The sequence below is a fragment of the Nanorana parkeri genome, unplaced genomic scaffold (genome assembly GCF_000935625.1).
Source record: "Nanorana parkeri isolate BGI_ZX_2015 unplaced genomic scaffold, ASM93562v1 scaffold171, whole genome shotgun sequence".
Taxonomy (NCBI): Eukaryota; Metazoa; Chordata; class Amphibia; order Anura; family Dicroglossidae; genus Nanorana; species Nanorana parkeri.
The window spans coordinates 255,642-267,307 of record NW_017306439.1 but is presented as its reverse complement, the minus strand read 5'-3'; the positions used below and the strand labels follow the sequence as shown (position 1 = coordinate 267,307).

Genomic DNA, 11,666 nt, shown 5'->3' with positions numbered 1-11,666 from the left:
AGTCCTTAAATGTGCCCCCCCCCCCCCGTCCTTACACATGGTGGCTGCATTAATTTTATCTTTTTAGACTGTTATTCCTTTATTTTCACCCGGTGAGCCTGCCAGTAACACACTTCCTGACAACACTCACTGACCATACCGTATCTATGGAGGAGCAGCTGTCACCAGTCACAACGTGAGAGGCTGCAGCAGCTGGCTGATCTGTGTCAGACATTTGTGAACACAGCCAAGAACTGCACACAAGGATTTACATGACTGTGCCCTCTCTGAGCCGCCATCTCAGTCCAGGAAGTAGATGGTGACCCTGGGTGAAGGCTGAACAAAAATGGTGCTGCCCTTCTAGAGAGGAGATCAGATTAAGGCATTGTCAGGGGAAGTCATGTGATCTCTGTGAGGGATCATAAATACCTGGAGGGGTCACATGACACATTACTCATCATGGAGAATATATTTCTGATGACAGATCCACTTTGAACTGTATTGTATACTGGGGGGCATGTTTCCATGAATGACACTTATACATGAGCATTGAGTGTCTGTGATCGGCTCCTGCGCGTGTCACCGTGTCATCCTGATGTAAGCGCACTGCCCTGCGGCCAATGGCTGTGATAGTCAGGCTCTGCTGCCAATCAACGGTATGATCCGCCCCGTCAGGTGTCAACACCCAATGGGACATATCATAGCATTGATTGACAGCGGAACTTGGTCCCGCCCACATATAGGACTTGTGGGTAAAACGCTGAGCCCAACCTACTTGATGACTTACTCCCAGGGGGGGGCGGGACCATGACAGCCTGAGCTCACAGGAAGTGGGTTGAATGAGGCTGACTGGAAGTGGGAAGTGAAGAGCAGCAGAGGACACAGGGGGTGGCAGTGGAGGAGTTTTGTAGTGTTAAAAAATTGGGGGTGGGCGGGCGGCAATTTTGCAAAAGAGAGCTGCCTCCATCTATAACATGGGAGCCATGGAGCTCCTCTCTCTGTACGTTAAAATCCCTCCACCTGAAGAGGGCGGGACTCCGTCTGAGTTAATAGAAAGTCACAGCTTTTCCACATTGGCCCCACCCAGGAGGAACTCGCTGGGAGGCAAACGATGCAACCAGCTGTGCAAACGCCGCCGTTGATGCGTCCTGATTCAAGGGGTTGTCTCGGGAGTTTTCACATCTGTTTATTCCATGACTCCATGAGCTGAAGAATAGTCCACGTGTGGGCCGCCTGTCTCTGCCGGGTAACTACCAAGCTGCAGGTGAAATAGGTCTTTGTGGCGCAGTTAGTAATTTGCCCACTAGGTGGCACTGTGTCACCTCTTTTCATAGTGATAGAGCAGTGTTTTTCAACCTTTTTTGTGCAAAGGCACACTTTTTTCATGAAAAAAATCACGAGGCACACCACCATTAGAAAATGTTAAAAAAATTTACCTCTGTGCCTATATTGACTATATATAAATTAGAGAATGGATAGTCATTGATTTTAGGTGGAATCCATAAGGTGCCCCCTATAGGTGTACAGCTACCTGTTGTTGAAGTAACCCTGTACTGAGGAAAATGCTAGCTGCCTGGCCTTCAAGGTGTGAGTCAATGACCTGGAACAATTATGTGAATCAGGAGTACAAACTTCACTGGGTACATGCTTTTTCTGGGAACTAACATTTGTGCAGGTTTTCTTTGCATGGACAAGAAGCCTCCGTGGTCATGGCCGCACTTCCTGCTTCCATCAACATGTGGAAGGGCTTTATTTAAAGGAGAACTATGGGTAAGTGTTTGGTCACGGGAGGACACAGCTCGCGGTATACTGAGACCGCCGCAGACGGGACAGATCCCGACATTACTGTCGAGATCCACCCAGCTGCGGGATTGACAGCTGGCTCTGCCTATCTAGAAGCAGAGCCAGCTGTCCTCGCCCCCTCCCACGCCCGTTCCGCCAGTCAGCGCTGGAGGATCGGAGCGGGGAGGGGGGAATCCATGCAGGGAGCCGTGAGTGACAGTCACAGCTCTCTGCAGGGAGATGATCGAGAACTGTGCGAGCGACGGTATGTGTTCGCTCACTTCCCGATCTACTGAGCCGACCTGTGACAGTTTCATTGTCACACGTCGGCTCGAACTATGAGGATGAGTGATTTTCACTCAGCTCATAGTTCTCCTTTAAACACTTAAAGTGGACTTTACAGGAAATGGAAGGAATGCTTCTCTTCCCCGACATTGCATAAAAAAACAAAAACAAATGCAATAAAAGTACAAAGCATCACTATCCACAGCCAAGGTATCCAACCACTTCCTGTAGAGGAGGTCACTGGGTCTCATCACAAGGTCCCCAGCATAGGTCAGGACTTCATGTTAGATCCTCGGCGTTCCTAGAATCCTGCGGTCAGTGAAGTCACCCCGTCCTAGAAGGAGCGGTGGACGGAAAGTATGTTCTTCTGATCTTTTATCCCTTTGTTACATGTATTAAGCTTTTTTTCATTCATTGGGGTGGTTGGTGACAGGGTAACGTAGCTTGGACACATGAGGTACGCCCTCACAAATGTAATGTAAAGCAGTGCTTCTTAAACTGGGGGTCGTGCAAGAGGCCCTAAGAGGAGAGAGACAGTGACCAACGCTGGGGGGGCGGTGGCGGAGGGGGTAGGTAGGAGAGAGACAGTGACCGACGCTGGGCGGGCGCGGAGGGGGGGGGGAGGAGAGAGACACCGACCGGCTGAAGTCATTGGTTGCCAGGAGCTGGGCAGGATGCCAGCCAGAGCATCCCAGGTTGCTAAGAGCTGGGCAGGGAGATAAGTATGGCCCAACCTGGTAGGCTCTGCAAACATTGGGCAGCAGATCGGCCATGCCACTGCCCCACGTGACCGAAAGAGATGCCACCTGATGCAACAGTCTCATTATAGGGACAGCCCTGTTGCTAACTCTACCCAAAACTTTCAAATATGTTTAGGCCGGATATACACTTTACTGTTGGAGATGATGAAATAGAAAGTGGTGAGGTTGGAGCTCAGTCTGCAAACCCTGCAGTTGCTTCTTTGTAATAATCTGTTCTTGCTTCTGCTGCCAATGTATCAGCGAGCTATTAATGTCCTGACCTTGATTTATACTTTGTATTCCAAGGAAGAGATACTTAACATCTAAGATCCAATCAACTGCCTCAAAATTAAGCACATGGAAGCTTAACACTGCGCAGCGCCGCGAGCGATAGAAACGAGAGCCACGGACGTGTGCGCCAACGTGGATTTAATTGCCATACCACAGCCAAATGGGGAATGGTACTTGGAGGTCATGTGATCGCAGCTCAGGGTTCCAATCACAGTTCAGCGGTCAGCTCCTGGCAACCTGCACGCTTAAAGTGACCCTGTCAGAGGCTGAAAGCCCCCTGCCATAGAAGAGGTTCTATACTCACCAATCCAGCTGCCCATCATGTCCCCTACCCCCAGGTCATGCGACCAAGCTTCCCAACTCTTTTTTTTTCTTATCCGTTGCTTTCAATAAGGACTCCTCCACTCATGGAGTGACTTTGTTCACAATGCCTATAGCTACAGAGGTGAATAAGGGCTGGTTGTGAAGTGTTTCTACTTTAAAAAATACTTTAATGTGCAAAGACTGGGCACAGGCCTGATGTGGGCCACTCACAGGCAGTTATACCATCTAGCGGTACATTGGACCTCTGACATTTACATACCATATGGCCAACAATATGTGGACCGCCCTCTCCCATTGATGGGGTTCAGGTGTCTCCAGTGAAGGTTCTGTTAATACTCCATCATACAAAGACATTGTAGACAATTGTCCTCTTCCAGCCTTGTGGTCACAGTTTGGTGAAGACCCTTTTCTGTTCCACCATGTCTGTCCCCTGTGTACAAAGCCAGCTCCATAAAGACATGGTGTGACCACTGCCAGCTTGGTGAGGAGGAACTCGGGTATCCGGCACAGAGCCCTGACCTCAACCCTACTGAACATGACTGTCCCCTGTGTACAAAGCCAACTCCATAAAGACATGGTGTGACCAGCTTGGTGTGGAGGAACTCGGGTATCCTGCACAGAGCACTGACTACATCCCTACTGAACACCTTTGGGATGATTTGGAATGTGAACCAGGTCTTCTTATCCAACATCAGTACCTGACCTTACTAATGGGACAAATTTCCACATACACCCTCCAAAATCTTGTGGAAAGCCTTCTCAGAAAAGTGGAGGATGTTATAGCTGCTAAAATAGGGGCCAATTCCATATTATTGGTCATGGGGGTTGTGCAACTACATGGCAATAGGAGGTGAGGGCAACTCCATAGTAATGGCCATGGTTTTGGAATGGGATGCCCAACAAGCTCATAGAGGTGTGATGGTCAGCTGTCCTGTGGTCATAGTGCATACAAACTGTTTTTACAAAAAGACAAATTGATGCCTACAAGATTATTGCTCATTATTACTCTGTAACGACATCTCTCTCTCCTTCTGTCTCCTTAGGCTGTCTACAAAGCCTGGCTGTGCTCAGAGTATTTCAATGTAACACAACGACAGTGTCGCAACGGCATTCCTTGCAAGCAGTATTGCCTGGAGGTGCAAACCCGCTGTCCCTTCATACTACCTGACAATGACGACCTAATATATGGAGGATTACCTGGCTTCATCTGTTCTGGTAAGAGTAAATGGGGAAAGGTTCCCAAAGGGAAAAAGATTCTGAGCCCACAAATTGTGTGATTTCTGAAAATGAATAAATTACCTATTGGAACAGAATATTGAACCTCACAGACATCCATCTGCTTCTGGAGTTCTCCTTCAGGTCCTCCTCTGCTGATTGACAGCAGGCAGTGGGCGGGTGCAATAGCCAGCCTGCTATTGGCTACTGCAACTTAAAATAGCCAATAGCAGACTAGCTATTGCTCTTAGCCGCTGGATGGAAGACTTGATGCCAGAACACAACGGCTTTCTGCAGCAGAAGAGGGGGGGGGGGGGCAGAGGAGCCACGGGGCACAGCAGGAGGAGGAACAGGGTGCAGAACAAGGCACAGCAGGTAGAATGGGGCACGGCAGGCAGAACGGGGCATAGAACAAGCCACGACAGGAGGAAAGGGGCACAGGACAAGGCACGGAAGGTAGAATGGGGCACGGCAGGAGGAACGGGGCATAGAACAAGCCACGGAAGGAGAAACGGGGCACAGAACAAGGCACGGCATGTAGAACGGGGCACGGTAGGAGGAATGGGGAGGGCAGAGGAGAAAGAACGGCGGGCCGAGGAGGAAGAACGGGGCGGGCAGAGGAGGAGGAACGAGGCGGGCAATGGTGGAACAGGGGGGGCAGCAGGGCATTGCAGAGTCACTGCAGTCTCTTCTCCCCACTGGTGCCGGCTGCAGTGGATATTGAAAGGGACACAGACCGCTGCAGCCAACACCAGCGGGGAGGAGCAGAGCGGTGGCAACTAATCAGAAATCAACTAATCGATGATGAGAATCGTTGCCAACGGTTCTCATTATCGATTAGTTGTTGCAGCCCTTCTCTGAGCCGAACTCAGTTATATACTCATTAAAAAAATAATTAAATGTATTTTGCAGTATTTTTGGCATCATGTCTCTCTCTATAACGTTTCTTAAGAAAGTATTTATGTAAATCTATCCCAAAGTTTTTTACTTGTTGCAGGCCAACCACACTAAGCTATTTCCTTGCAATAAGCAGCATCATCATCTGCATGCTGTGTACACTCCTTCAGTTGGCCATTGGCTGCCAATCAGGTCTATTAGATAGGCAGCCCAATTGCCAATAGAAGGAGCTTACACTGCAGGCTGATAACCATTCCTGACTCTATTGATAGTCTCCCCAATAGGGACACAATAGAAATCTGACAGAGGTTTAATTTGACCAGTTTTACTAGTGTGGTTTGGAGAAACTTGAGTGTCCTGCACAGAGCCCTGACAACCCTACTGAATTGCAACAGCAAATGTGAGCCAGGCCTTCTCATCCAACATCAGCACCTGACCTCACAAATGGGACAATTTCCCACAGACACCCTCCAAAATCCAGTGGAAAGACTTGTTACAGCCACAAAGAGGGGCAACTTCATATGCATGGCCATTGTTTTTGAATGTGATGTTCAACACGCTCATAGAGTTCTAATGGTCAGCTGTCCACAAAGACATTGTAGACAATTGTGCTCTTCTATCTTTGTGGTCACAGTTTGGTGAAGACCCTTTTCTGTTCCCCCATGACTGTCCCCTGTGTACAAAGTAAGCTCCATAAAGACATGGTTTGGCCAGCTTGGTGTGGAGGAACTTGAGTGTCCTGCACAGAGCCCTGCCCTCAACCCTACTGAACATGACTGCCCCCTGTGTACAAAGCCAGCTCCATAAAGACATGGTGTGACCAGCTTGGTGAGGAGGAACTCGGGTATCCTGCACAGAGCCCTGACCTCAATCCTCCTGAACACCTTTGGGATGAATTGAAACAGTGACTGTGAGCCAGGTTTTTCCATCCAACATCAGCACCTGACCTCATCAATGGGACAAATTCTCCCAGAAACCCTCCAAAATCTTATGGAAAACCAAAGTGAAGGATGTTATAGCCACAAAGGGGGTCAACTCCATATTAATGGCCATTTTGGAAGGGGGTAACGCAATAATAATGGCAAGGGAAGGGGTAGAAACTCCATATTAATAGCTATGGGGGGAGGGTTGGGGTCAACTCAATAATAATGGCCATGGCAGGGGCAACTCCAAATCAATGGCCGTAAGGGGGAGGCAACTTCATAATAATGGCCAGGGTTTTGGAATAGATGTACAGCAAGCTTATACAGGTGTGATGTTGAGGTCTCCACAAATGTTTGACCATATATTTGCCAAGGGGCAAACTATCTGTGCAGCTGCACTCTGAGTTTCCTATAGACCATATCTTGAAGTTTACTGAATTAATTATTTTGTCTTTTCTATTTGCAGCAGATCTGCTAGAAAACCATATGTCTAATACAGATGCGGTTTGTTGTGATGTCCGATGGCATTCCTGCAAGAGTTCGGGAAGCGGTGCCCACAACACATCAGTCAAATCTACGAACTCCCAATCCATGTACTACCAACACCGCAGCCGCCACTACCAGCACCCCCACCATAGGCACCATCACTTGCATCCGTACCATCACAAACCGTCTCTGCTGCCGGTCTCAGCAGGTACTCGTCTCGGAAACACCAGACTAAAGCTGTGCGTGTTGGTGCTGATGCTGCTCCACACCATGGCCTCTTTCTCGGCTGTGCAAAACGGGGTGGGCTTGGATGCCATGCCAGGCATGGATGAAACGTCGGCGCGTGAAGAGTGAACAAGCAGAAGTGCTTTCTGAAAACTCAGAAGGTTGGAATAAGTCTTTCTAAAGGGTTGGCCCTTTCCTGCGACCAGAAGGCAAAGGGAAGATCGCCCTCGGCAGCAGCAGTCAACCATGACACAGCATGGTGAAAACACAATGAGTCCTGCGGGTTAGAGGGCCGGTGAGACACAACTTTGAGAAGGGTTCTGTGTCAGTGGCCTTGAAATGATGCTTGTGTTAAACAGTCGCGAACGTGAGGCAGAGTAAGATTGGGGTGGTCCGGTATCATTAAGACAAGTGCGGAGAGAACGCCTGGCCAGCTAATAGGCGGCACTCCGCGGTTAGAGAAATTCACAGTAGGAAGAGCCCGCTGGTAACTACGGTAACTACCAGTGAGCCTTACTTAAAGTAGACGCTAAGTGCTTTATCGCTGCCCTGAATGTATTCTTGGTCACGCTGTTTGACAAGCCGGCCCGTCTATTAAGCAGAGTTTGGCCAAGTGGCGGCAGCGTTCTAACATGAACAACAACAACAAAAAAAAAATGATACTCTAACATTTGTCACGCCAGGTTTACAAGCAGAAAAGGAGATGTGATGAATGAGGGTATCCCGGGTAGATGTTAGCACAATACATCTATCAGTAATCGCTGGTTACAAGTAGACAGGCATCACGAGCCACAAAATCAGAATGTGCAAAAAATTTTAAAAATATCACACATGTATAAAATCTATTTTATGTTTTGGAGTTAAAAAAAAGGGGGGGACTATATTTATTAATTTTATTAAGAGAATTATCATTTTTGGTCATACAGCGTCATGTCTGTGTGTCCGGGAAAATTTGAAACTCAGATCTTAAACAGAATGTTGCTTTTTACACATATCTACAGAACCCGGGACCACCACGGTAGGCCCAGGTTATGCGTGACCTTTAAACCTCCACTGAATAGACAGAGAATGCTAAAAGGAAGCTAAGATGACGAGTTGGAGGATGTCCAGATATGGTTTTAATGGTAAATTAATATTTCAGTCAGGAGGACTTAATTACACACTTGCTTCTTAGGTCAGTGTGGGCCTTTAGCTGGTGGATCTCCATGCCTGGTTCCTGGTCTTGAAGGCCCTTCCTTGGAGTTGAGTTTAAGGATGTCTTTCTCCCAAATAAAAAAAAAATGGAGGCGGGAGGAGCTCGGATCCCAAGTAGAAATACTTTCCAGCATCTCGTGAGATATAAGAAGCCAGTGTGTGATTCAGACCCTTCATTATCTACCCAATTGCAAAAAACTGAGACGGTCAGAAGTAGGAGAGATGTATTTACATTGTGTCCAGCTTTCCATATTGAATGGTTTATTTTCATTCACAATCACTCTATACTCCATAAGTCTTCTTTTATGTTATGCATAAAGTGAAATGTGTTGTATTATTATATAACCTGGCCATCCCCATTGTAGTCTACCATTTGGAACACAACATCTGAGTAGAACGGCCTTTCTCAACCTTTTTTTACCCAAGAAGAACCCTTGAAATACTGCTCAGATCTCAGGGAACCCCTGCTTAAAAGTGATATATTAGGCGCACCGCAATGGTGGTCAGTGAGGGTCCCCTTAAACTGGTGGCCAGTGGAAAGACTGTCCATCACAATGGAGGTACCCCTATACATTGGTGGTCATTGCGGAAAAATGCTCCTTACGTCGGTAGTGGTTGGAAATAATGAGCCTTACAGACAACCAGACAGTGGTTACATATGTGAGAAACAAAAGAAGAAACTTCATTGGTTCGATGCCTCTGGCTCTGCCAAGTGATATTGGTGGCACAACTATAATGGCACCGTCAGGCAGGAGCTCAATCCACCTCTGCTCACTGCTCTACCCCAAGCAACCTGTAGAGGAACCCTAGTTGAGTAAGGCTGAAGTAGATGATAAAGGGACATAGTTTGGAGTACAGGGAGGTTTAAAGATACCTGCCTTGAGAGAAACATGGGACCTGCCATTGTTGGCTTGCTGACCTTCTAACTTCAAAACTCTGAGTCACTAACCTGGATCTCTTATGTAGATCAGGACTTCTGATTTAACTTCCACTCAGCTGACCTGCCGTGACTTAGAAAGCCTTGAAACCCAAATGTCAGTACGAGAGCCAGGCAACTAGCATTTGTAGAAGGAGGTCAGGCACCCATTTTTCTCTCTCATGATGTATTTAATTTAAAGTAGATGTAAACCAGCTAGATCCTTCATGTTGTCACTGAAACCTGTCCGTGCAGCTGGAAGATATCTGCGTATACAAGCTAGCTGTGGATATCTCCAGCTCTGTTCCAACCACATTGGCCAACCTGTCAAGTCATGACTATATTGGACCAATGGGGTGACTATTGGATTTACAGGGGCCAGGGAACCAATGACCTGCCAACATCACATAGTATAATGCCCGGTGAAGAGAGACAAGGTGGATTAGATCTGTTGAATGATAAAAGCAATGTGCATGTCGGGAGAGGGAATGTCAACCACCCAGATAAACCTGAGGCAGCAATCCAATACAACTAACAATTACTACATTGGCTGAGACCGCTCAGCAATGGCCCATGTGCCAGTCTTCATAGTCCAGGGTGAAGTTCTTGATACAAATGTAATGGGACTGAAGGTGATGTAGGAAGGTATGGCCGATTATGGCTCACATCTAGTTAAACTGTAGCCACCACGTGGTGTTACAACCCTCCTTTGACAAACAGGAACGCGTTCTTGGACTAACATCACAAAGCTGTTCAGCAATTGTACATCTGTGTTGGTTTCAGGGGAATTCTCCTCATGTGAAAATCATCAGACGTCTCCATAGGTATCCTCCTCTAGTAAAGTTTACAAGTCCCGTAGAGCTTTTCCATTTATAGATGGAAGAGCCTGAAGGATAAAGTAGATATAAACTCGACCACTAGAATCTCAAAGAAGCTTTAAACCTGAATGTCATTTCAAAAGTCATTTTAAAAATGTGCATTTTTCATTAAATTGATCCCTTGAAGATCCTTGTTTAGGTACTTCCTGTTGTAGGGTGACAACCGTCCCAGACTGTGCTTTGCATTGTCACCCTGTCACATGGGCTTTCAGTGGAGTCTATGAGCAGTTGTTCTGGCTTTGCACAGGCACGGTCCACTGTTCTTACCATCAGGAAGTTGGTCCAGAGTAAGGACTTGAGTGAGAGCATGTAGACAGGAAGTGACTAAAGGAAGCTGCAGGTCATCAGCGGCACTAAAATGCAAAAAAATAATGAAAACAAAAAAAGGTGACACCCATATTTTATAAAATGTCAATTATTAATGATCTGCAGTGCTTAGAATAAGGCCTTGTTCACACCAAATGCAGACCAGATCCGGTCAGGTTTCTGCACACGCAGTGCAGTGGGTTGTGCCGCGTTTTGATGCGTTTTGGATGCGTTTTTGATGCGTTTAGGGCCGGTTTTGGTTAATTTAAAAAAACGGCCCTAAATGCATCCAAAACGGATCAAAAACGCGTCAAAAACGCGGCACAACCCACTGTACTGCGTGTGCAGAAACCTGACCGGATCTGGTCTGCATTTGGTGTGAACAAGGCCTAAGACTAAATATCTTCATGTTGGGTTTACATCTACCGTAAGCTGAACAATGAGAGAGAAGCAAATGTTTGAACAGTTGGATCAGTTCTGGCTCGGCCGGAGTTTATTAAAACATTTTAGCAACTCAGATTTTCTGAACCCGAAGTTGTAGTCAATGGAAAGCAGAACGACGTTCCAAAAAAGTGTATGGCATTCAGTCTAAGGAAGGGTGGGACATGGTGGGACTGGCAGTGAGTCTAAGGAAGGGTGGGACCTGGTGGCACTGGCAGTTAGTCTAAGGAAGAGTGGGACATGGTGGGACTGGCAGTGAGTCTAAGGAAGGGTGGAACCTGGTGGCACTGGCAGTCAGTCTAAGGAAGGGTGGGACCTGGTGGGACTGTCAGGGCAATCTAAAAAAGGGTGGGACCTGGTGGTATGGCGTTCAGTCTAAGGAAGGGTGGCACATGGTGGGACTGGCAGTGAGTCTAAGGAAGGGTGGGACCTGGTGGCACTGGCAGTCAGTATAAGGAAGGGTGGAACCTGGTGGGATTGGCAGTCAGTCTAAGGAAAGTTGAGATCTGGTGGAACTCACAGTAAATCAAAGAATGGTGGGATCTGGTGGAACTGACAGTCAATCTTTGAAAAGGTGGCATCTGGTGGGACTGGCAGTCAGTCTAAGGAAAGTTAAGATCTGGTTGAACAGGGGCAGCTAGTCTAACGACAGGTGGCATCTGGTGGGACTGGCAGTCAAGCAATGGAAAGATGGGACCTGGTGGAACTGGCAGTCAATCTAAGGAAGGATGGGACCTGGTGGAACCGGCCAGTCAATCTAAGGAAGGGTGGGACCTAGTGGGAC

General features: G+C 47.5%; 1 protein-coding gene across 1 annotated transcript in view; it reads left to right on the top strand.

The window, feature by feature from the left end:
- FAM155B (family with sequence similarity 155 member B) overlaps positions 1 to 7,938 on the top strand; it is a 63,458-nt gene extending 55,520 nt beyond the window's left edge. Inside the window, exons 2-3 of the mRNA XM_018554745.1 lie at positions 4,445 to 4,616; positions 6,903 to 7,938. Coding sequence (XP_018410247.1) covers positions 4,445 to 4,616; positions 6,903 to 7,276 — 546 coding nt within the window. The 3' untranslated portion in view covers positions 7,277 to 7,938. The remainder of the gene's footprint in view (positions 1 to 4,444; positions 4,617 to 6,902) is intronic.
- The last annotated feature ends 3,728 nt before the right edge of the window (positions 7,939 to 11,666 follow it).